This window comes from Otolemur garnettii, unplaced genomic scaffold, assembly GCF_000181295.1.
Source record: "Otolemur garnettii isolate 467f Iridium unplaced genomic scaffold, OtoGar3 scaffold00137, whole genome shotgun sequence".
NCBI lineage: Eukaryota > Metazoa > Chordata > Mammalia > Primates > Galagidae > Otolemur > Otolemur garnettii.
In genome coordinates, this window is record NW_003852532.1 from 3224302 (window position 1) to 3251791 (window position 27490).

General features: G+C 32.8%; 1 protein-coding gene and 1 non-coding gene across 2 annotated transcripts in view; both read right to left on the bottom strand.

Annotated features, from left to right (window-relative positions):
• Positions 1–373: 373 nt before the first annotated feature.
• On the bottom strand, positions 374–435 carry LOC111728008. The gene has a single exon (XR_002775427.1). It is a non-coding gene; the product is annotated as a U7 small nuclear RNA (small nuclear RNA).
• Positions 436–5081: 4646 nt separating this feature from the next.
• STPG2 (sperm tail PG-rich repeat containing 2) overlaps positions 5082–27490 on the bottom strand; it is a 448474-nt gene continuing 426065 nt past the window's right edge. Inside the window, 2 exon segments of the mRNA XM_023518401.1 lie at positions 5082–5239; positions 16780–16918. Coding sequence (XP_023374169.1) covers positions 5082–5239; positions 16780–16918 — 297 coding nt within the window.

A 27490-nucleotide genomic window follows, 5' to 3' on the forward strand; every position in this document is an offset into this window, starting at 1 on the left:
ACTCTCTAAAACTATATCAGTATGACCAAAGACAAAAACTTTTGACCATGTACACTATTTGGACAAGTGAATCTAGTTAAAAGCATGAATGGAGGGACATATAGGGCCCAAGAAGTGCTTAATAAAATTAAAAGAATAAAATTTCCATAATTTATCTAAAAATCTATATGAATTTGAAAAGAAATTACTATTTCTACTTTGTCACTTAATTATGTGATTGAACTATCTCATGGTGTTTAGTCCAACAAGTGTATTTTACCTACTCTTGCAGCATATAAACTCAGCATTTGTCAAGTTATTGCCTGTAAAACAAATCTTGGCTTTTTTTTTGTAATGGCTATACATATAATATAGCTAAATATATATGAAATGGGGGAGTCTTCTGGTGGAGACCAGAAAACCTGCTAGACAAATTCTAAAAGAGCTGTAATGGGTATTTTGAGGGAGCACTTTCATATTCAAATCCATAACCTAAAATTCTGGTTTTTGAAACCTGATAACTTTCCAAGTGAAACCTCTGAAAAAGCCCTTCAGACTACATCAAAATTTAAATCTCAACTGGTATGTGGTGCATTAGCCTCCTGGGTCAGAGTGACTGACTGGCTTTCAACTTTTGAAAGTGAATGTTGGACATTTAATGTCAGCATCAAGCTAAATCCTAAAATAAAAGCAGCCAGAGTAGACATGATTTCATGTAATTTAATATTTGCTTGCTTTTATATTATAAAATTTGAATTTTTGTTACCCACTTTCCTGCTACCAATCAGAAATCCAGAGTTTCCCTGATGTACCACTGAATCTAAGATCAATGACCTTGCTGCCAGTACTTGAAGAGCAGAATTACTCTTTTAAAGCAAGCAGCTAATAAGGGTCACCCTTCTGAGTTGGATCAATTTTAACCACAGTGAGACAGAAGTTAAGAACCAGTGTGATGACCTATTTAACTTGAGGTCATTCGAGTCTAGGGTTCTACTGGCAAAAGGACTTACAGATGGAAACAACTGTTTGGGGAGTGACAAGTATAGAAACGCTGCCCCATGACACAGAATACACTAAAACTTATTTTAGTAAGTCTGCAATTTAATAAAGTGGATACATAATTGGACTTAATTGTAAGATCCAAATCACCCTCTTTAACACAATTATAGAATTTCTTGTTTGGCAACAGCTCATATTATCTACTGAATTAAATAACTTTCTGAAGAGCAAGGAATTAATTATCAATATACCATCACATGTAATAATGGAAGAACCCCCTAGTATTCTTTCACTTGGATTTTAATATAAAATCCCACCCACTGCAAATATTTGGAAAAAAAATTTCTACTTCAAAGAGAAATTAAACTTCCAAAGAATGCAATCTATTTTATATAGCACTTACTTTCATTAAAATATTTTTTTAGGTCAGCCATCCTGACTTTGCAGTTTAATGCACAAAATTCCAGTTGAGACTCAAACGTTGACTTTAACATAAAATTCACCACTATAACTGTTTTAAATATCTTCCCCAGTAGCATTTAGTATATTCACAACATTTTACAACCATCATCACTATCTAGTCCCAGAATACTTTCATCACCTCAAAAGGAAACCTTGTACCTATAAGCAGTCATTCCCTTTTCCTGCTTAGGTTTCCTTCCAAGGTTTCCACAATCCTTGGAAACCACTAACCTACTTTCTGTCTCAATGAAATTAGGAATATCCTAATCTGGATAGTTCATATAAAGGGAATCACACAATATTTATCCTTGTATGTCTGTTGTAAACTTTCTCTAACTTGGTAAAGATGTGAGAAATTAGAACACTTGTGCATTGTTGGTGAGGATGTAGAATGGTATAGTCATTGTGGAAAACAGTATGGCAGTTCCTCAAAAATTTAAAAAACAGAATTGCTTTATTATGCAGCAATTTCATTTCTGGGTATATACCCCAAATAATTAAAATCAAAGTCTCAAATATTTGTATACCCACATAAATAGCTGTATTATTCATAATAGCTAAAGTAAGGGAGCAATCCAAGTATCCATTGATGGAAGAATGGGCAAGCTAAATATGGTTTACACAAACACAATGGAATATTATTCAACGTTACAAAGGAAGAAAATTCTAATATATGATACAACACTGATGAACCATGAAGACATTATGCTATGTAGAATAAACGAGCCACAAAAAGATAAACAATGTATGATCCTACTTATATAAGGTACCTAGAGTAATCAAATTCACAGAAACACAAAGAAGAATGGTAGTTGCCAAGCAAATGAGGGTAGAGGGTGAATGGAAAATTATAGTTTAATGGGTATAGAATTTCATTTTTGCAAAATGAAAAGTTAAGGAGATCAATGGTGGCTATGGTTGTACAATATTGCAAAGGTATTTAATACTGTTAAGTTATACACTTAAAAGTGTTGAAGATGGTAAATTTTATGTTGTGTGTAATTTACAAAAAAAAATTAGGAGCAATCAAAGTCTCCGAGAAATTCTAGGTAACATGCCCTAGCACGAGTAAAAGCAGAGATCTATTTATGTGACTATGGTTAATGATAACTCTGGGTAATATAAGGAAAGCCTAACAATTTAACAGTAATGTGATGGCACCCACATGATAGATCTGCCTGCTCATGAAATGCCTCTTGTAATAACTTTTGGTATTCTGAACATTAACACATGAAGTAGAGGTTAAATCGGTCAGTAACATTAAGAGACAAGAGATGATCAAAAATATTCCTATTCAATAGCAAGAAAAAAAAATCCAATTTAAAATGGGCAAAGGACCCGAATAGGTATTTTTTGAAAGAAGATATACAAATGAAAAACAAATATATGAAAAGATGCATAACATTGTTCACCATTAGAAAAATGCAATTTAAATATGTAATGTGCTAACACCTCATACCTTTTAGAATGGCTATTATCAAAAAGACAAAAGGTAAATATTGGAGAGGATTTGGAGAAAAGTGACCCCATGTACATGCTTGGTGGGAATGTAAATTACTCCATCTATTATGTAAACAGTATGAAGGTTCGTCGAAAATTAAAAATAGAATTACCATGTGATCCAGCAATCACACCACTAGGTATATATCCAAACGAACTAAAATCAGTATGTGGAAGAGATATCTGCTCTCCTGTGTACATTGAAGAATTGTTCCCAATAGCCAAGATGTGGAATCAACTTAAGTGTCCACCAACAGATGAGTTGATAAAGGAATTGTGTATATAATTATATATATATATATATATATATACACACACACACCTTTATGTAGAATACAAAAAAAAAATACACACACAATGTAATACTATTCAAATAAGGAAATTCTGTCATTGCAACAACATGGATGAACCTAGAGGATATTATTTGAAGTGAAATAAGTCAGGCACAGAAAGATAAATACCACATGATCTCACTTTATGTGAAATCTAAAAAAGTTAAACTCATAGAAACAAAGTAGAATGGTAGTTCCCAAGGGCTAGAAGGAGAGGTTGTTAGATTTGGGTTAAAGACAACAAAATTTCACTTGGACAGAAGAAATAAGTTCATGAGATTTATTTGTACAACATGTTAATTAACTATGGCTAAAAAGGTATATTATATTATTGAAAATAAAAGAGAGTACATTTAAATATTTTCACCAGAAGAATAACAAGTATGAGAGTTAATACAAATGTACAAGATTTACTTGTTAATGAAAAGAATAAATATAATAATAAAAGAGGATGGTGATTGTCAGAAACTGATGGGGAGGAGACAGAGGATTAATGTTGGTTAAAGGGTACAAAGTTATATTTAGACAGGATAAACAAGTTCTGGAGCTCTGTTGTATAGCATGTTAATTATAGTTAATAATGCATTGCACACTTAAAAATTGCTAAGAGAATATATCTTAGATTTTCTCATCACACACTATGTTTAATATGTAAAGTGATGGATATGTTGATTGGTTTTATTGTAGTAATTGTTTCACATTATATAAACATATAAACACATTACACTGTACTCCATCAAAGCATAAAATTTTTATTTGTCAATTATGCCTCCATAATGTTAGAAATAGGAAATAAGTAAAAGGAAAAAATTTTTTAAAAATTCCTAGTAAATATAAATGCCTCATCAAAATTAGCTTTATAATTATCAAATAAGAAATTAAACATATCATGCTCATGGCTAGGAAGAATCAACATTGTTAAAATGTCCATATTACCCAAAGCAACTTATAAATTTAATGCAATCCCTATCAAAGCACCAGCTTCATACTTTAAAGATCTAAAAAAAAAAAAGTACTTCATTTTATATGGAACTAGAAAAAATCTTGAATAGCCAACACTTTACTCAGAAATAAAAACAAAGCAGGAGGGATCACACTACCAGACTTCAAACTATACTATAAATCTATAGTGTTCAAAACAGAATGGTATTGGCATAAAAATAGAGGTAGATGCATGGAACAGAATTGAGAACCAAGAGATGAACCCTGACAGTTATTGTCATTTGATCTTTGATAAGCCCATCAAAAATATAAATTGAGGGAAAGATTCCCTATTTAGCAAATGGTGCTGGGAGAATGATTGGCGACTTGTAAAAGACTGAAACTGGACTCACAACTTTCACCATTAACAAAAATTGACTCTCACTGGATAAAAGACTTAAACTTAAGACATAAAACTATAAAGATTCTTGGAGAGAGTGAAGGAGGAACACAAAGAAATTGGCCTGGGAGAATACTTTATGAGGAAGACCCCTGGGCAATTGAAACACCAAAAATGCATTACTGGGATCTGATCAAACTAAAAATCTTCTGCACAGCCAAGAACCCAGTAAGTAAAGCAAGTAGACAGCCCTCAAAATGGAAGAGAATATTTGCAGGTTATGCTTCTGACAAAGGTTTAACAACCAGAATCCACAGAGAACACAGCCTCATTAATATGAAAAGAACAAAAAATCCCATTTTAAGCAAGGGACTTGAACAGAAGCCTCTTGGAAGAAGATAGGCACATGCCTACAGACACATGAAAAAATGCTCATCATCTATTAGGGGTCCTCAAACTTTTTAAACAGGGGGCCAGTTCACTGTCCATCAGACCATTGGAGGGCCAGACTGCAGGCCCTGGGATGAGTTGGCTGCTAAGCAGGACAGGCAGCAGTGGCAATAACACCTGGCGGGCTGGATAAATGTCTTCGGTGGGCCACATGTGGCCCGCGGGCTGTAGTTTGAGGACACTGTGACTTTAATCACTAGAGAAATGCAAACCAAAACCACTTTGAGATATCTAACTCCTGTAAGAGTGGCTCACATAACAAAATCCCCAAACTACAGATGTTGGCGTGGATGTGGAGAAAAGGGAACACTTCTGCACTGCTGGTGGGAGTGCAAGCTAATACGTCCCTTTTGGAAAGAAGTATGGAGAATACTAAGGGATCTAAAAGTAGATCTGCAATTTGATCCTGCAATTCCTCTAGTAGGTATATGTCCAAAAGACCCAAAATCACTTTATAACAAAGATATTTGCACCAGATTGTTCATTGCAGCTCAATTCATAATAGCCAAGTCATGGAAGAAGCTCAAGTGCCCATCAACCCATGAATGGATTAATAAATTGTGGTATATGTATACCATGGAATATTATGCAGCCTTTAAAAAGATTGAAACCTTACCTCATTTATGTTTACATGGATGGAGCTGGAACATATCCTATTTAGTAAAGCATCTCAAGAATGGAAGAAAAAATGTCCCATGTACTCAGTACTATTATAAAACCAATTTATAATCACTCACACTTTCATATGAAGAATAGATCACAACTATGGCCCAGGATGAAGGAGAGAGGAAAGGAGATGGGAAGGAAGAGGGGAGGTCAGATCAAGGGAGGGTGAATGGTGCAATCACACCTATGGGTACATAATGCAAGGGTACATGTCGGATCTATTAGTATAGAGTATAAATGTCTTAACACAATAACTAAGTAAACGAGATGAGGTATATATTAACCAGGATGATGCAAGCATTCCTAATTCTATATGAAATCAGCACATTGTACCCCATAAATGCATTAATGTGTACATGATCTATGAGTATGATTTAATAAAAATAAATTAGTGTACCTGAGAAAGTCAAATGTTAAATGATAGTTATAATTCAATTGAAAGAGATGAAAGCAAACTAACTGAAGCACATAAGCAATGTATTGGAAGACATTATTGAAAAGGATCAATTGGTGGTAAGGGAAGGCTCCCATCAGATCTCTTTCTCTTTCTCTATCTCTCTCTCCCCCCCACTTCCCCTCTCTCCTTTCTTTCTCCTTCCTTCTACTTCTTTTGAAAGTTTTCCTCATTTTCGTTAGGGGTAATATCCAATCAAAAGGCAGTTATTGGCAGATTTAAAATTACATCTTCTTAGTAAGAACAATAACAAATATCTCCTAATAGAGACAGAAAGAAAAATCCTGAGAAAGCAATCTAGCAATCTATTTTATTTCATCTGGGTCATGTGTTCATCCCCTACATACAGGTGGTGGAGATTTTTAACTGGACAGACCCAGATCATGTGCTATCCATTCAATTTGGGGTTGTGGTATTGGGAGAAACCCTGTTGCCAAAGAAAGCGTGTGTGTGTGTGTGTGTTTGAGAACAAAGAAAGAAAGAGAGAAAGAAAGAGAAGGAGAGAGGGAGAAGGGAAGATAGAAAGGAGGGAGGAAGGGAGGAAACAGATAAAGAGATAGAGGGATAGGGATAAAAAGGGAGATGTGTTGAGTACCCCCCCAATTACAAATAAATGTTCACCTGCAGGGCAAAAATATTATTGAGAATACAATAGAAATAAAATATAACCTACAAATACATTTGAAATGTTTAAATATATTAACATTTCTGTGGATAATTTATAAATAAATATAATAGAAAATACAATAGAAAATAAAAGTTCATTCCAAAAAAAAAAAGTATATGAACATACTTAAAAGCCCTCAACTCATGAAATTCTCTAACCAATGGCATCATTTGTAGGGACTGACAGTATTCACACTTGTGAAAGTAACCAGTCTACCCAGCTATTTAAAATGAAGAGTGGCTGGTGCGGTGGCCCATACCTGTAATCCCAGCACTTGGGAGGCCAAGGCGGGTGGATTACCTAAGCTCACAGGTTCAAGAACAGCCTGAGCAAGAGTGCAACCCTGTCTCTAAAATAGCTGGGCACTTGTAATCCTGGCTACTTGGGAGGCTGAGGCAAGGGAATCACTTGAGCCCAAGAGTTTGATGTTGCTGTAAAATGTAATGCCACAGCATTCTACCAAGGGTGACAAAGTGAGACTGCCTCAAAAAAAAAAAAAAAGGGTGGTTGGTATATTTGAAAACCACCAAAACTCCATAAAATGTTCAATTTGATCAACAAGTTAAACTTTTGAACATTTTACTTTAAAATTACTTTATAATGAGAGGTAACTGCCTCTCAAAGCTGAAAGAAAACACATTCAGCCAGCTAATTTCAATCAGGAAATATAGAAGGCATGTGACCTATACACTTTAGATGCCAAATTATTTTTCTAAGGGTGCTGCAACCTATGTAAAGCATTTCAGAACACTTGTTTTCCATTCCAACACTTGGCTCTGAGGCAGAGGACTCTAACCTGATGAGTAACTTAGTTTCTAGTCTCCTATAATACTGTCCCTTGGTTCACAATGGCTGATTCCATAAGGTAAAGGCCACCATCTGAACTTGGATGACTTACCTATGGGAGACCTATTCTGTTACATAAGTATGGAAGTATCTAGAATATATTAGATAAGGTAATGCTATAAACAATAAAACCTGAATCTTTGTGACTTAACAAGTTTATTTATTATTATCCTTGTAAAGTGCTGTGTGATGAACCAAATGGTCGTTCATGATTCAGCCTTTTTCCATCTTCTGGCTTCTTAGTGCCTCATTGAATTCTTCATATCTAGTTCTACAAGATGAAAATAGAATGGACTGTTCACAGAGAGGTTATTTATGGGCTAATGCTGAAGGTGTTATATGTCATTTCTGTTCAAGTGAAAAGGGAAACTGATTTGGTTAACAATAGCAAGTCTGCACCACAAGGAGATACCAGACTTTCTAATGTCACTCAACCAAACAACAGTAACTTCCTTTTGAAAACAACACAAAACCTATATTCATGCAAATACTTCCACATGAAGTCATTTAACTGGTCATTTTATTATAGATATAAAAAAGAAAATAAATACTTGTACATAATTGGAGAAGCTAGGTATGAAATATATTGTTGGATCAGTACAATATTGTTTTGGTTGTAATAATATTGGCAATAACAGTATTTCTATACTTTTTTTTGGTCAAACCTGTAGAAATTAGCCATACCTTTCAACCCTTCTCATTTGAAACACTTGCTGGGTTCTACATAATACATTCTCAAACTATGATTAAATCACTGTCTCCCTGAGATCTCATCTTCTCACTTTCCTAGAGTTCCTCATCACTGATGAATCACACAGGGTTAGGAATGCAGGAGGGGATATACTTAGGATCCCCCTGAGCAACCTAACTTACTCATTATTTTTATTATTTACTGTTTTCCAGTCAATTCTGTAAGTGCTACTAAAGACGAACTTTTACATCATCAATTTAAGTTTATTAATTGTTAAATTTCCATCTTATCAATAATGTGGCATTTATTTTATTTTATTTTTTATTTGGTTCTCTGAGTTTTTTTTTTTTCTCAACTGCTTCATCTTTGAAATTGTTTGCCTTTCTTTCCTAGAGGAAATATCCTTTTGAATTTGCAAATAATCCAAGCATATATTTTCCAACAATTTCTAGCTTCTTGTAGTAAGTTTGTTTAATAGGAAGGTGAATTTTCTAAGATCTATTTTACTCAAAATGTTTATAAGTTTGATTTTATTTATATATTTATATCTTTTACTCCTTTTCCTAAAGATATGTGTGTATGCACATATACTGGGGGTGCCAAAAATGTATACAGATTTTAAGAGGTGTTATCTATGTATTAATTTTCATTTTCCATAATCAGAAGTGTCTGGATGCTGATGGTAACCACTTTGACTACATCTGGTAATTGGAGACGTCAAACATGACAGTATTCATCTTTTGTTATTGGTATATATTGAGTATCACAATTGTAATACGTCTTTTTCCTTTCTTCAAATGTGTGTACCTTTGTTGGCAACCTCTGTGCATACATATACATTCATGTCTAACCTCTTCTATTTTATTATTTTATATTGTTCTACATATCCCTTTTATAGTTCCCTTAAATTTATTATTTTAATCTTATAGAAAGACTAGTATTTTGAAAATAGAGTATTTCTGCTTCCAAAAATGTCAAAATAATTATGCTTTATATGCTATGTTCACATATTATATTCTTAACTTTGTTTTTAGGTGGCAAGAGGTTATATTATTTTGTTATGGTAGTAATATGAAACTTTATATGCATGTTTTACCAACTAGTTCTGTTTTTAAAAAAATTTAAGTAGCTTAAGAGTCTAGACATAAGAATTACTCTATTGAACAGTCAAAATATTGTCTTAAGAATTTATTGGCAACTCTCTCCCACATTCTGAATTTTCATTTTTCTACTCTTCTTTCATGAACAGATTTGTGTATTATGTAATATAGAGAAATAGAATTAAGAGGAAAGCAATAAAAATCATTCTATAAACTTTTTTTTAATAATACATACATGCACAGGTGTGGCAACATATGTAATGAACTTCAAATAATCTTTGTATGAATTTTCTGCAACTGGAACTATAGTTCACATGGTTTATATGAGACATATATATATATCATATAAAAGTAACTTCTGAAAGAAGTTCAGAAGTTCATATATATATTAAAGTAACTTTTCTATATATACTTCATATATATATACATGAATATATATGTATATATACTTTATATATGTTAAATATATATATATACACACATACATACATATATAAGTAACTTCTGAAAGAAATATTCCAGGGATGATAGAAATCTTGGAGTCAAAAGTAACTAACATAAACACCTAAGGAAAACTCAGGTTCTAGGACACTATCTAAGAGTACAGAGGATACTAGGTGGGGAATTGTTAGATATTGGGAAATTGCATTATTATATCAACCCATCTGGAGATTTTGAAGCAGTCTTTATGTTTGAGAACTACTGATCTAGCATACCAACTGCTTATTTTACAGCCATAGAACAAAGAACAAGGTGATTAAGTAATCACCTTAGTTTACTTAGGGTTCTGTATCTAGGCCATAAATTCAAGATCTGCTCTCCATCAACCACCAGGTCTGTGATGTCTGGGCTAATGTTTTTGTGATGTTTTGCCAATCCAGTGGAAGGGCAAATAGTCATTGACTGTGTTTTCTGGGTTTTATTGTTCCAAAATTGAATAATTAATGTTAGATATGTTAATAGAGATATTTTCAATTAAGTTTTCTTAAATCAGAATACATTAAAAAATTTCAGGGATATGTGAAGCTTTTGAAATTGTGTTAAATTTGGATTACTTACATAAATCTTCATTGATGAACACTTATCAATGAAGGGTTCATAACTTTTATCAAAATTCCAAAGAGGTATATTCCTTCCCAAACATTAAGAATCATTGACTTAAATCTTAATCTCTGGCTAATTTGTTTTTCAATTCTATATAAGAAGTAGTAACCCTAAAAGTGTTAAGATTAATATGTAAGTTTTTTCATCTTCCCCCATTATGTAACCTATTAAAGAGAATTTGATATATTACCACAATTTAATCACTTTTCCATTGTTTTCCTATTTGCACATTAATTCATACAAAGTAAGACATACTGAATAGTGCTTCTATGATTTTTATTCTCTACTTTTAGCCTTTCAGAGAAATTAAGAGTTAGAAAATAAGTCAAGTGGATGGCACATATATACATAATATAACATCATTTACTTTGTTTCAGCATGCCTCACATTTGCAAAGTAATTGCATTCTTTGGTTAGAAAATGAGACTCTAAAGTAAAAAAGAAAGACTTTTCATCAGCTGTCTTTATTGAGCAGTATATTTTATATAGAAGCATCAGTGGTATATGTTTAGAAAGAATGCAACGAATGTATATAATGCTTTTGTAACAGGAAAATTTTTCAGGGAAACAAGAGGATTAAATGTCTTCTACAAACAGACTGTTCTATCTCTCTAGATAGTAGAAGAGCAATTATATTTCTTTGAGCAGCTGATGGAAGACATCATCAGAATGGAAGTGCATCTTATGAAAACTGTCAGCTTGCCTTTATGTTATCGGATGTTAACTTTGGAATGTACCTGTGGAGAAAGAAAGGTTGTTTAGGAAGTGTTATCTCTATGATACTTCTCCACCCAAGTCAAATATTCTTTCAGATTCTTTCTCTAATTATATTGCCTCAAATAAAAGTGATACAAAAACTTCAGAAAATGACGTTTTAAAATTTTTTTGACTTGTGAATAACTACCTTTTCATTCATCCTACATTTAGTTTCTTAAAATGAATTTACCTACAGTTCACATTTTGAAAGCTTTCTCCTCTCATTGGAATGTTTTTTGTTTTTTTTTTACTTTTTTTTTAATTAAATCATGGCTGTGTACATTAATGCAATCATGGGGTACAATGTGCTGATTTTATATACAATTTGAAATATTTTCATCAAACTGGTTAACACAGCCTTCACGGCATTTTCTTAGTTATTGTGTTAAGACATTTATAATCTACATTTAGTAAATTTCACATGTACCCTTGTAAGATGCACCACAGGTGTGGTCCTACCAATTACCCTCCCTCCACCCTTCCCTTTCTCCATAATCTTGGGCTATAGTTGGGTTATAGCTTTCATATGAAAGCTATAAATTGGTTTCATAGTAGGGCTGAGTACATTGGATACTTAGAAAATGACCTTTTTTTAAAACCAAGTTAAGTATCATTGATTACAAGTAGTTCATATTGTCATAAACCTGGCTTTGAATGATCCCAATGACTTAGCAGGATACTTGACTAGTTAGAAGTGTCTATAAAGTATATATTATACCTGTAATTGTTTGGATGTTACATCATAGTAATAGTGGATCTAATAAGGTGAGGCATCAAATGACAGAACAAAAAAGTAATAGAAACCAAATGAGCTGCTAAAACTTTCACAAAATAACACATTGATATTTTCACTGATGAATATTTTGAGAATGAAGCTCTTTTATTATAAAATTAGTTATATGTTTAAAATAAACTTGTAATACATAAGCGGCTCCACCAGATCTTATATAAGGTAAAGTGTTAATTTTTTTCATTAAGCCTCGTGTATATAAGACTGCATATGACAAAAATATTTTATTTTTGATATAGATCAGATTTTGATTATGATCAGAAATAGTTGAATAAAACATGGCTTGACTCAAGGTAAACCTATGAAGGCCAGAGGATTTGTTCTGGTGACATCACCCTTACTATTTGACATACTTCTATTCAGATAGTGACTCTTTATTTTCAGTCGCCCAGTACTCACCTGTTATCTAGCTTGTTCTCCCTTCACACAAATATAAGTAGAGTTGATAACAGACATTTAAGCATGTTAACTAACTCTTTTTTTTACAAAAAGAGTAAGTGCAGTAGCTCAGCCAAGTAGTAAACTTGTCTCTAATTGTGAAATAAAATTGTTTCTAATGAAAGTGAATTAAAGGAGGCAACCTCCAAATAATACTACATTTACTGAATGCAGAATAATTCTGAATGCAAATTTGGTAGTTTTTTAAGGGTCTTCAGTGGTAATGACAGGAAGAAACAGAAAGATGGAATGAAGTCTTTTTGTCCATCCACACTGGTAAAGTTAAACAGGGGGCTACTCTGGTTTTGTGTGATGAAGGCTGATTTCACAGAGGGTTCAGAACTTAGGTGAGCATGTCTGGAACACTAAGGCATTTTTGAAGAATGTATTTTTGTGGGATACCATGTAAAAATGGTTAAATAATCAAACATATTAATCTTAACATACTCATGTTATTAATCTTAATATATTCTTCTAGTTTTCATATGACAATAATAACCCTCAAAGAAAAAAATCTGCAAATAAGCTCGATAAATAAATACATTTCTTAAAGAATATATAGGTTTAATAGAACTATGAGTAGGTATATGTCAGGATACAACATGTCTAGGAGATAATCCTTCTTAGTTGTAAATGTTTATTGAAGATACAGGATTTCAGAAAATGTTGAAAAAATAAAAGGGAAAAAGCTTGACAAATTTGGTAAAGAATTTCAGATATGGTAATGAGTACATTGTTGAAGACCATGTCACTGAGAAAAACAGAGAATTTTTTTCTATTTAAATCTGTTTAAGTGAACAGAAAACTTCACAACCAGCTCTTAAAAAGCCAGGAATCTGATGAGGAAAGTGAGATGGGGATAACACTGAGGTGAGCCTTACATTCCACTTGAGGAATATTTTAGTTCCTAATAGCACAAGGCCAAAGGACTAAAAAGACAGCCACAGAGTGGGTAGAAATCTAAGCTGAGATTTTGGTCTTCTCAGGGTTTCTAGAGACAAAACTTACAGTTCACGTTCAATAAAGTAGGACTTTAAGAGACTAAATTAAACTGGCATTGAATCATTTTTTCCACAAAATATTTGCAAAATCATCTTTGATACAGGTCAAAGAGGATAAGAAACAGAGTCAAAAGTGGCAAAAATCTGCGCAGAAGCACAGATTGAAGGAAAAAAAACTGGAGGAAAGAATCTCGTGAATAATACTGACTTCTTGTCAGGATCACAGGTCACAACCTAGCAACATGCAGGTCACAACCTAGCAACATGGGTGATGGGAATTAGATGAACTCTTAGAAAAATGTGAGACCCAGCTCTGAAGAAGCATAATCCCAGACTAGAAAAGTAAGTTACCTCAGAGAAAGAAAATAGATATCTTCTCTAAAGTAAGATAAAATGAGATAAAACCTCCAAGTATCTCTAATTCTTCATAAGCAATGTTCAACGTTTGATGAAACTTGTTAGGCATGTCAAGAGATAGAATCAAAGGACAGAAAATGAAGACAATAAAGATAAACGTAAAGATCCAAAGGTAACATTGAGTTGGAGTTATCTATTATGGACTTTAAAATAACGAAGAGTAAAATGCTTAACAAAATTGTTGACAAGATAGAGAATCTCACCGTGTAACTAGAATTTATAAATAACAATCAAAAAGAAATTATAGAATTGAAATACAACAAATTAAGAATGCAATAGATGTATTCATCTTCAAATATCTAAAGAATAAATCAGTAAACTAAAAAAGTGTTAGAAAATATACAAATATAGTACAAAGAGAAAAGAGAATATATAATGTACTATATACAAAACATAGAAGGTACATAAGACACAAAAATATATCTGCAATTGCATTTTCAAAATAAGAGAAGGGGAAGAATGTTATAAAAGCAATATTTGAAAAGATAATAGGTGGAAATTTTCTACAACTGAAAGACTTCACCCAAACAATCCAGAGCACTAGCAAACACCGAGGAGGATTGAGATAGGAGGCTGTAAAACTTAGGCACAGTAGAGTAAAATTGAATTTTTAATAATGCATAAAGAAAAGTTACAAAAGTAGTCAGATAAATAAAAGACATATTCAAAGGAAAATATTTCATCAGAAAGCATAAAGGACAGAAAACAATTTAATAACATCTTTAAAATGCTGAAAGAAAATGGATGCCAATTTGGAATTCTTTATCAAGAGAAAATGCCTTTGAAAAAAAGAAAATGCCGTGAAGGCTTTGTTTGATGAAAATATTTCAAATTGTGTATAAAACCAATGCATTGTACCCCATGATTGCATTAATATACACAGCTATGATTTAATTTAAAAAAAGAAAATGAAATAAAAATATTCTCAAACAAATTAAGAGAACTCAGCAACAAAACTGCACTAACATGCATATTACAAATAATTCATTAGACGAATAATGATCCCAAAGAGAAGCAAAGAAATGGAATAAGGAATAAAAAGCAATAAAATAGTTAATTATGTGGGTAAATCAAAATAAATGTATCTTAAAAAACACTAATCTCTTGTGGACTCAGTAGATACAGAATTGAAAATTTTGACGATAAAGTGAGGCAATGGCTTTAACTGAAATTAAATAATTTTCAAATCTTTGAATTGTAAAGGAGGTACTGCATATTAGTAACTAACAAAAATTATAAACAGTTAATGGGCTATTTCTGCCCATAATAACAAAATACACAATAGAAGCAAAAGTATAATGTGTGAGATAGAATTAAAATTAAGACGTCATTGTAGAAATTGTCTTCCTATATGATTTACTGAATTGTATAGAATTCATTTCAATTGTATAGAATTGTAAATTCACTATTCCAAAAAATGGACATTCTATTTTTTTTTTTTTTTTGAGGCAGAGTCTCACTATGTCGCCCTCTGTAGTTGCATGGCATCACAGCTCACAGCAATCTCAAACTCTTGGGCTTCAGCAATTCTCTTGCCTCAGCCTTCCCAGCAGCTGGGGTTACAGGTGCCCACTATAACACCTAGCTATTTTTTTGTTGTAGTAATCATTGTTGTTTGTCAGGCCTGGACTGAGTTCGAACTGCCAGCCCCAGTGTATATGTCTGGTGCCCTAGCCACTGAGCTACAGGTGCTGAGCCTACATGGGCATTCTAGATCAGACCTAGATCCAATAGAAATGTCATTTGAATTATAAAAATAATTTTATCTTTTGTAGTGAACATATACAAAGTAAAAAGAAATAGAGTAAAATAATAGTATATTTAATTTAACCCTGTGTATCTGAAATATTTCAAAAAGTAATAAATATATTATTAATGAACTATTTCATGCCTTTTTATAAAATTAAGCCTCCAAAATTTTAGACTTACAGTAGTAGCATGTAACAATTAGAAATAGGCACATTTCAAGTGCTTGATAGTCACAGATGGCTAGTGGCTACTCTTATAAACAGCAATGGTCTAGACTGTAGCAAGAATAAATTCTGATGGCATCTATATAAATTTGATCTCCAATAAGCAGGTTAATGATATATCAGATATTAACCTTTATATTTTATTACTTTAATAAATAATTTTCTATCTAGAATCAAGTTCCCTAGTAATTAATATAATCTCGGTAGGTTCCTAAACTACAAAGCATTTAATGATGTGGATACTGAAATAAGAAGAAATTCTGGGAACACGATAACATCAACTTTCTCCTAGTCAAGTCTCATCTTACCAAAAACCTCAAAGTTTAAACCACCTTTGCAGTCATTACCACACAGTCAGTTTTCAACCAAGAGTTCAATACCTATTAACTCTTTTTATGAGAGTATGTATCCTTAATCCAAACTTGCTTAACAGCAATTTGGCCAAAAAAAGTCTAAATGCTACAATGAGATGCAATAACTCATTATTAACTCATTATTGGGGGAATAACTTAGTTCCCCCAATAACTAAGGGATAACTTTTTTTTCCTTTGCATTAAAAAAGATAGATTAATCAAAAGTCTGTCTACCTTTTTGAGTAACTTTTACCTTAGTATTAAAGGCAAATTAAAAACAGACTTTATGAAAATGGAAAGATAATGTAGTGGCTATTCTGGACCAGATAACTCTTTGGAGCTAATCTCTAGGAGAGGGAAGCAAATGCATTGCTTTGAGGAGAGAAAAAATTATCTAACAATGGGATTATGTATGAAAGTTAATTTATAGATTGAAAACATGTAGTACTAATATAATTCAGCAAAAACAGGCACACTTACCATTTGGAAGATTTTTTCTTGCCTTCCTGATATTTTTGTTTGGCTTTTTGTAGGAATAATTGCCCTCAGTCAGGAATGAATTTGGTAGAGTTACATTGAATGTTTTCTTCAGAACAGAATGTCTTAAAAAGGGACTGAGCTGTAGAGATTCAAACAAATGAATAGCAAATTGTAAGTATATCATTCATAAATTTTAAAACATAATTTTACATTAATCAATAATGACTTCATAAATATAAACTAACTTACCAACATTATTAGTATCTTACATGTTTGGATTCCAATAGTTAATATCTATAAATGTACTTTAAAATATACAAAAGTTGTAAGTCATGTTTATGTAAGTCGTGTAAGTCACTCACCTGAAGTATGTTTAATATTTTTGTGAAAAGTCATACATATTTGAGAGAGACTAATATAGTTGGTGAAACTATAACTTTTTAAAAAAGAAATCTGGGTATTTTTCCTAATACTAATGTAATTTTTATTCTCAAAATAACTTTTGTTTCCAATGAAGGCAGTTATTGATTTTCCCAAAGTGCCTTCTCTCGACATTATCATTCAGCAAATATCTATTAAATGTACAGCAAGTGCCCAAGACTATTTTAGTACTATGAACATGCAGTGGCAGGATAAAGCTCATTTACACTCACCATTCAACACACAACGTGGAGACAAACAGTGAGAGAGATAAAAACGTGAAACAACTCTAAAAACTAAAAGAAAAAACACTCTAATTTCAACTGCTGTGAGAAAGGCTTACTAAATCTCTTGCAAAAAGATGATTGAGAAACAAATTTAATGGAATGTTAATTCAATCAATATCCATTTGAGTGCCTCCCATATGACAGGTCCTGACATAGCCCTATTAGGGTTGCTCTTTTTTCGCACTCACTTCTCCCAAACATCATCTGATAAAATCCAAGAAGAAGGTAGTAACTGAGATAGAGTTCCTAAGTACAAGACAGAATATTGCATTCTTAGATTTACAGCTCCTCGTTATCTGTTTGAATGTAAAGGGATGACAGTTATAAGTTTAAAGTCATCTTCACATAGAAGGATAATTTATAGACCTAAGTGCAGATTTAGACCAGATACTTCCATTGTCTGTAGCCTTTGAAAGCTTACCTCCCCTTTCTCAACTTTGGTTTCTTCATTTTTCAAATGGAGTCAATGCTACCTACTTATATATAAGTACACACACACTGGGTATAATAATTGAGTTAAGATTTGCAAAGTAGTCATTTATCCTTGAAAGGAAATGTAGCTAAGTGGTTAAAAGCATGGACTCTTCTTTGGTTGGAACTTCATCCCTGCCCTCTGCTTTCTATGTGCTCTTAAGCAACTTAACCTCTCTGTTCTTTGGGTTTAACATTTGAAAAATGAGGACATGAAAGTAATACCTACCTTATGGTATTGTTGTGAGTATGAAATAAGCTAATATGTGTAATGCATATCAAGCCTAGCATTTCAAAACTATATTTGTCAATTATTACTATCATTAATATCATCTTGTGTAGTGTTTCCCAATGAGAAAATATTTCCATCAAATTTCTTAAAAATAAATTTTCATTCTTAAAGAAGTTATAAACAGGGCAGATGCAGTTAGTCCAATGGTATGAAAAACACTGAAAGTTGATTAGGGTAGATTATTCCAGAAAACCCCCTTAGGATAAAATTAAAAGGAATATTATTTTCATGATCAGAGAGATAAGAAAGCAAAGCCAGAGCAATCGACATGCCATGCTGTTGGGAAACATCAGTTCTGTGTTGATATCTTCTTTTAAATCATGAGCAAACAGAAACATATCTACATGATTCCAATGAATTATGCAGACTAAAGGAAAATAACATTAATTGGAAGAAACAGACTAACGAATGGGCTCTAATATTTATTAATGATGTGAACAAATATTTTTCAGAAAAAATATAATAAAATTTGAAGTAAATAAATTTGGAAGAGAAATCTTCACATCATTCAAAAATCCAAAAAGAGTTTTTTGAATAACTATTGAATTAGAGAAATATACATACATGAATAATACAAAAGAACAAAAAAAAATCAATATTCATAGAATCACCTCCAAGCTACAGTCATAATCCAAAAGGTCTCATAATTTAAAGAAGGAAAACTGGGGAACTTCCACTTATTTACCCTTTTGTTAATTTTTTATATAAGTGAACATCAATAGACTACTGTATTCCAGGCATTGTATTAGGGTCTAATAATAAAATTGGCAGACCAAAGACAAATAGTTCTCATGAATTCTACTAATATTAATGAGATAATCATAAAATAAGTGTAAAATCAAACAGTGATAAGAATCTCAAGAAGAAGTACACAAAAATAAAATGGGAGGATTTGGCCAAGTAAAGGAAACCAGAGGCTTCATTAAGGAAATGATAATTGAACTGAAATCTGATATAGGCAATAGTGTGAAAGAGGATGGAGGGAGGTAACCCAGGCTCAGTGGTCAACATTGATAAAGATACTGTAGCTTGTTTAAATCCTTGAAAGAAGACTAGCATGCCTAGAGTGGCACAGAGCAAGGGGGGGCCTCATGGAGTATGGTGTTGTAGAGATAAGTAGTCCATGTCTGGAATTTTGGTCTTTATGATAAAAGTAATGAGAGATCATTGTTTATTAAAAAGAGGGTCAGAGATGATTTTCTGGTTTGTTTTTTGAAATATTATTTATTTTTGTTTTTTGCATGAATGTTTTTATTATGCAAACATTGAATTTCCCATGCATATTTATCTTGCTACTAAAAGAGTTATGCATCACTAATATCTATGGGAATTATTTATTTTTTAAATATTAATTACTACTCAAGAGGTATTTTGAATTAAAATTATCTCCTGAAGTAGGGAAGACTGTGCAGTCCAGCACTCAGAAGGGAAGTATAGATTAAAGATGAAAATGTGCACGTTATTGATAAATAGACTGTAGAGGGATTATAGCAGGAGAGGAGGGTCAAGACTTCAGGAACTCTCAAATTCATGGCCAGATATGGGAAGGAGCCTATAAAGGATATTAAAATGTCACAGAATGGTGTGTTAGAGTAGCCAAGAGAACAGAAGATGTCTGGCTGTTTTCATGATTGCTGAGAAGTGAAGTAAGTAAAGTAAGAAGTGGGCTGAAATATGCCCATTATATTAACAGATATAGAGTACATTGATAAATTTAGTTGAGGTAAACTAAAGTGAATACAATACAGATTGGAGAAAATTGAGAAGAGAAGAAATGAAATCAGGGGAATGAACTTCTTTTCAAAAAATTCAGTTTCAAAACGATGAAATATCCAGAGGTAAATGAAGAGTCTGGAGAATACTTGTTTATAATTTTATGTTTATTTTATTAAAAAAGAGATTTGGAACTATTTAAAAGACAATTACTCCTGGAGTTGACAGTAGAAGGGAGTAACTGCTAGAAAATGGTCCAGAAAATATAGAAGGGTATAAGATCTGTAGCATAAGGTATCTGGAGATATTGGTATGAGGAAAAAGAAGAGATCTTCTATTATATAAAAGTAGAAAAAGAGTATCATACAGATATAGATATATACACATTATAAATTAAATAAAATGTAATTAAGAGAATCTCCATCAGACATCTTGGTTTTCTCTGTTACTGGCATCAAGTGTTCCTCCTACCTAAACTCCCATGGAAATAATCAAGGAAATATATAATTAGGGAAATTCATGTGTTAATGTTGACAACCTGGGATAGGACACTAATCTGTTAAAATTTTCAGACAATTAATGCCAGATATAACAGAGATGGCAATGGACTGACGGAAGGTGAGGAGCTAATTCAGCCCTTCTAGTCCCCATCCCAACCAACTTCCAGGAAAAAATTTTGACTTCAGGAAGTTGTTAGTGAGTCATTCTCTAGAAATAAAGAAGTAATATAGTAGTATTTGGAGTAACATACTGGAGTCCATCTAGTATTGAGAGGTCCTAAGTTTCAATCCTGGCATAGCACTCAGCACAAACTTGGAAATGAGCATAGTTAACTTTATTTCTGACATAGGAACCAAAACAAGCCAAGATACTAGGATATCCACATCTGGGCACCACGGAAGTAGAAGAAGGGTAGAGGTATCAGGCTTTATCTAGAGCAGAGGAAAAGAATGAAACTCTTTGTACGTCTATGCACTGCACTGGTTATCCCTATACCTGTTCCCAAAGGCTCCTGGATCTGAAGGGGTCTGACATTGATGATCTATCTTAGAAAAATTTAGGGGAAGCAGAGATGGTACCATACATTATAAAATAATATAGATCCATGATATTTAAAACAATGTGACTCAAGTCCCAACCAAGTGGTAAATTCAATGGAAAAGTAGATTTCTAGGCTTCAAATAAAAATAGGAATTTAGCATATGATAATATTGGCATGTCAATTAACAAGAAAAAGATATATTTAAAAGTTACTAAAGTTACTGGTATTGGAATGATCAGTTTTACGTTTGTAAAAACCAAATGACTAATATATCGTATCTTCACATTATGTGCCCATGCAAATTTAAATGTTTAAATGTTTTTTTTAAAAAGGATCATTAGAATAAATAAAGGAAATACCAGTGGAATTCAGATCTAGGATTAAGTTTTAGGAAATAATCCTTATTCTGTACAAAGAGGTAGCTGAAACATTTCTTAAGCTACCTTACATTTCTTTTTATGTAATTAAAAAGCCAGCAAAATCTTTCAAACTTTCTATAAAGAACTTTTGATAATATTTTAGAAATTATTCCAATGATAGACAAAATTATGATGCTGCCAGTCATTTTTTAAAGTTGGAACATTTGATTCTGAAACATATTTTGTTTACTATGAAAAATTATGTCTAGGCTCAGCACCTAAAACTCAGCAGCCAGCGGTGCCAGCCACATAGACTGGAGTTGGTGGATTTAAACCCAGCCTGGACCTGCCAAACAACAATGACAACTACACCAAAAAACCCCCCAAAAACCAAAAAACATAGCTGGGCATTGGGGTGGGCACCTGTAGTCCCAGCTACTTGGGAGGCTGAGACAAGAGAATTGCTTAAGCCCAAGAGTTTGAGGTTGCTGTGAACTGTGACACCACAGCACTCTACCAAGGGTGACATAGTGAGACTCTATCTCAAAAAAAAAAGGAAAAAGAAAAAATAGGTTTTAATACTTGCTATAAAGCTGCAGTAATCAAGACAGCATGATACTAGTGAAAGATAACACAAATGGATCTGTAGAGAAGAAGAGAGAGTTCAGAAATTGACCCACACAAGCATAGTCAACTGATCATTGACATAGGAGCAAAGGCATTACCATGGAGCAAAGATAGCTTTTTCAACAAATGGTGGTGAAATAACCAGATTTCCACATGCAAAACAATAGATCTAGACGTAGACCCTACACCCTTCACAAAAAATTAACTCAAAATGGATCACAGACCTAACTGTAAAATGCAAAGCCATAAAACTCCTAGGAAACAACTAAAGAGAAACTCTGGAAGATGTTAGGTTTGGTGATGATTTTTAGATACAACACCTAAGTCATGATCCACAGAAGTAAGAACTAATAAACTGTACTGCACTAAAATTAAAAACTTTTGTTCTTCAAAAGATACTATCAAGAAAATGAGAAGATAAGCTATAGACTTGCAGAAAACTTTGCAAAAGACAAATCTGATAAAAAGCAGAAAGTCTTATACAAATTATATAAGGATTTCTTAAAAGTCAATAAGACACAAAAATCCATTTACGGTAAAAGACCAGGACAGATACTTCACCAAAGTAGATCTATAAGGGTAAATAAACATATGGAGAGATGTTCTACGCCATATTTCAGTAGGAAACTGCAAATAAAAACAATGAGATACTTTTACATGCTTACTTGAATGACCAAAATCTGAAACACTGCCAATACCAAATGCTGGTGAGCTTGTGAAGCAAAATGAACGATTACTCATTGCTAGTGTGAATGCTAAATGGTACAGACTTTGGAAGATAGCTTGGCATTTTTCACAAAACTAAATATACTCTTACCATGAAATCCAGTGATTGTACTTCTTGGTATTTACCCAAATGAACTAAAAATTTATGTCTACACAAAATCTTTGCATGAATATTTGTAGCGGTCTTGTTTATAATTGCCAAAACTTAAAAGCAATCATTATATCCTTCAGTAGGTAAATTAATAAATTCTGGTAATCCAGATAATAAAATATTATTCATCAATAAAAGTAAATGAGCTATCAAGCATGAAAGGATATGGAGGAAATTTAAATGCATATTACTAAGTGAAAGAAACCACTCTAAAAAGGCTACATACTGTATGATTCCAACTGTAATATGTGTCAGTCTGGAAAAGGTAAAATTATGAAGACAGTAAAAAGATCAAGTGTTGCCACGGGTTAGGAGAAAGAGAGAGATTTATTAGGTGGAGCTTAGAGGATTTTTAGAGCAGTAAAATTATTCTGCATGATACTATAATGGTGGACATGAGATGCTAGAGATGAGCAGGGGAGATGACAGATATGGTTAGGGTATTTGGGACTGGTCCAGACACTTGTATATATTGGTCAAAACCTATAGAATGAACAACACCAAGACTAAAACCCAATGCATCCTACATACAGACTTTGGGTAATAAATGATCTATTATTGTATTAGAAAGTCATTCATTGTAACAATGTACCACTCTGGTGGGGGATGTTGATAGTGGAGAAAGCTGAGGTAGAAGGCAGGAGAGTCTGTGGAAACTGTATTTTCTACTCCATTTTATTGTAAGCACAAAACTGCTCTAAAAATAGTCCACCAAAAATAGGTAGGGATAAAGAGAAGAGAGAAGGATGTTTTGTCGAGGGGTGTTCATTGAGAGGCAGATGACACAAGTACATGCTTTGTCTCCTCAAAAATACAAATTGATCAGAAAAGGATTCCAAGAAAGAACAGATGACATGCCCAACACTGTCCAATCAGTCACTGGTCTACAATGGAGGGTCTGCAAGGAGGAGGTAGAAAACCACCAAGTAAAGATATTGTCAAGGTCTTGATAGAGGCTCTTTGCAGCAAGTGGGTAGTTGTCCCTAATGACTTACCTTCATTAACATAGTAAAAATCACACCCACCAGCGCCATGCAGCTTACAAAAACATGGCAACCCCCAAAAATTGCCTTGTAAGAATAGAAAAGGGGCGGGTTCCCAATTCCAGGAATTCTCCCACCTTTTCCAAGAAAACCATGAATATTTCATCCCCTACTTAACACAAAATTATGGAATCAGCATAAAAGGGGAAATCTTGTTAAACTGAGGGTCTCCTTCATTTGCAGGGGCTGACCCATTCCTTCTGTCTGGAATAAACTATGTTTATAATAAACTTTGGCATTGTTCCTTCTTGCACCTGCTTGCTCTGCTCATTTACTCCGTAACTTGGTACCAGTAACCATTCCTCAGTACTGAGAACCAAGAACCTGGGAACATGGGAACCTAACATCTGGGCCCCCACATCTAATAGAGTGATTTTTATATTCATCTGAAAGAATAGATAAGTAAATTTAAAAAAAAATAGTCATGATAAGGTTGTCTGCTATAAATTAAATAATTTAATGAGCTATAATGATTAAAATAGAGATGGCCCTGGTATGATATTTGATAGGCAAACTATTGAATGGAAACAACTTTCATCAAACTAAAATGTTGTCATGTTCTACATGCTTCCATCAGAATTGACAAATGTAATTAATTTATCCTACTAAAGAATTGTTTTTCATGTTATTTATTTTCATATTTTTAAATATTAGTCAAATAAAAATAAGACCTTTATGGTAAATCTGTCAAGAATGCATCTATATATTATTATCATTGAAAATATATCTTAAAAGAAACTTAGAATGGTATAGTTAAAACAAACAAACAACAACAAAAAAAAAAACAGAAAACATGGGAAGGCCATTAAGCCAAAATGGCTCCAGTACCCTGTGTTCCTCCCCAGGAACATAGCCCAATTCAGTGTAAGTAATAAGAGCACAAATCACCAACTAACCTTTAAATAAAGACTTTCCATTTTTATCAGTCCAGTACTATCTTTGTCTTGCTTCCATGAACAACTTATCTGTGTTCCCCTCAAATCCCTTTGGAAGAGTCCTGAATTGCTTATCATCTGGTATTGCCTGATTTATGGATTACTGTTTATTCAAATAAACTCTTTAAGATTTCAATGTGCCTAAGTTTGTCTTTTTAATAGTTTGCAACATAAAATAATGGTTAAAAATCACTAGTATTGCAAATAAAATGTGGAAGAAGAATAAGTATATGAAGAGACAGCTTGGGTTTGGAAAAACAAAAAAGTTAGAAGTTAAAACATAGAATTTTAAACTACAGGGCATCTGAGGAATAGGATGATGTTAACAGGAACCTAGAGGGAAGCAAAATCTAGTGGCTTAAATAACCGTGATGAAGAGGCAGCAATGACCAAAGAACTAAATTTTAACATAATAACTGTTAGGTGAACAAAATGAAGTGATATGGACAACAGCACATAATCAGAAGCTTTTAATTATGCAGAAACATCTAATTAGCAACTTGCTTCCTCTTAAATCCTATGCAAGTGGGAGAAGAAAAAAGACTGGCATCCCTACTAAAGAGACGAAAACAGTTATTTTGTATTCAAAGCATTTTCCACCTGAACATAGGAATGAATACGAGATGGGACCTAAGTGTATTTGATCTGCATTGAAACCATGTTCAGATTGGAACTTTCAGAATACAAAAGTATCTCAAAGTACTTGTCTGCAGCAAAGAGTGGCCTAATGTCCACTTAGACTTTTTATGTTCTGTGTTCTACGGTTTGCAAATTGATTTAAAATTAATCTGAACTAAAGAACAATTTGTATATGCCATTTCATTGAAATTATGATGAATGTGTTTGAAATATGAATTACAATTGTGGCAAAAATCAATGCAATGTTAGAAGCTGTATGTTTTCTTTCTCAAACTTACAATGAAATAAAAGCTAAAATAAATATATTCTAACTCACCATGTTTCAGAGTTTTCACTAAAATTGTAAGATATATTGTACACAATATATCCTTTCACATTGCTTAAGACCTTTCAGTTACAAGGGGTTATTATGGAATATTTATTCATTTGTTTGGCAGAATAGCAACTATGTATATTTTTTCCCTGTGGTGATGAGCACTTTTTCAAAGCATAAATATGACCTTTATGATTTTTTTAAATTTTTATTATTATTTTGTATTAAATTATAGCTGTGTACATTAATGCAATCATGGGGCACAGTGCATTGATTTTATATACAATTTGAAATGATTTAACCAAACTGGTTAACATAGCCTTCACAGCATTTTCTTAGTTATTGTGTTAAGACATTTATATTCTACACCTAGTAAATTTCACATGTGCCCTTGTAAGATGCACCATAGGTGTGGTCCCAGCAATTACTCTCCCTCCACCCATATTCCCTCCTCCGCGCCCCTCCCTCTCCCCTTTCCCCTTCTTCTTGGGCTATAATTGGGTTACAGCTTTCGTATAAAAGCTATAAATTGGTTTCATAGTAGGGCTGAGTACATTGGATACATTTTCTTCCATTCTTGAGATACTTTGATGCATGCCTATACAATAAAACATTGAGGTTCCTTGCTAAAATTCTGTTAAATAATTAAGTTCACGCACTATTTATCAACACTATTACATGATGATGTGCCAAGCACAGTGACAGGACAAATGAGCCAATAAAAATATAATCAACATTATTTATCATTAAGTAATACAAAAGAAAACAGCAGTGCGATCTTACTACTTCCCTATTAAAATCACTAAAATCCAAACACTGACAATATAAAATTCTGGTGAGAATGCAGAGCTTCAAAGACACAAACAGAATGCACAATGGCACAGATACTTTGGAAGACAGTGTGGAAGTTTCTTGCAAAGCTAATATAGCATACGATCCAACAATTGTGTTAGCTTTTTATTCAACTGATTTGAAACACATGTCCATAAAAAAGTCACATAATTACATATTTACAGAAGCTTTATGCAGAATTGTCAAAGGCTAGAAGACACCAAGATGTTGTTCAGTGGTAAATGGAAAACCAAACTGTGGTACATCTGTGTAATGGGGTACTATACGAAGATGGAATGGCATGGGTATAAAGGCTCACAAAGACATGACTAATAAATGCAATATGGTATGAAGATGAGATCCTGAGATAAAAAAGGACATTAGGTAAAAACTAAAGATATCTGAATAAAATATGGGCTTAGTAAAAAAATGCATTAATAATGATTTATTAAATGCAACAAATCTACCATACTAATGTAAGATACTAACAATAGAGGAAAGTAGACACATGTAATTGATAGAAGCTGGTATTCATCTGTATTGGTGTCAAAATATCTAAATGTTTCCCAATCATTTTGTTCTATGCATTCTTTTATAAGATTTCTTGCAGCTGGTGCTAATTTTTGTGTTATGTATCAATGATTATACTGTATATTCAATGCAAGGATTTCTATAAGGCCATTCAAATCATTCAAAACATATTTTAGGCCTCCATAATATGCCACTATGTACATATGTCATATTTTATTTCAACATTTACTTCATATATGTAATTAGAATTGTTTTCAATTTTTCCCTTGTATGACAGGGAATTAGATTAGACATATTTTAACATTGGAGAGAATCATATTTTAAATATTTT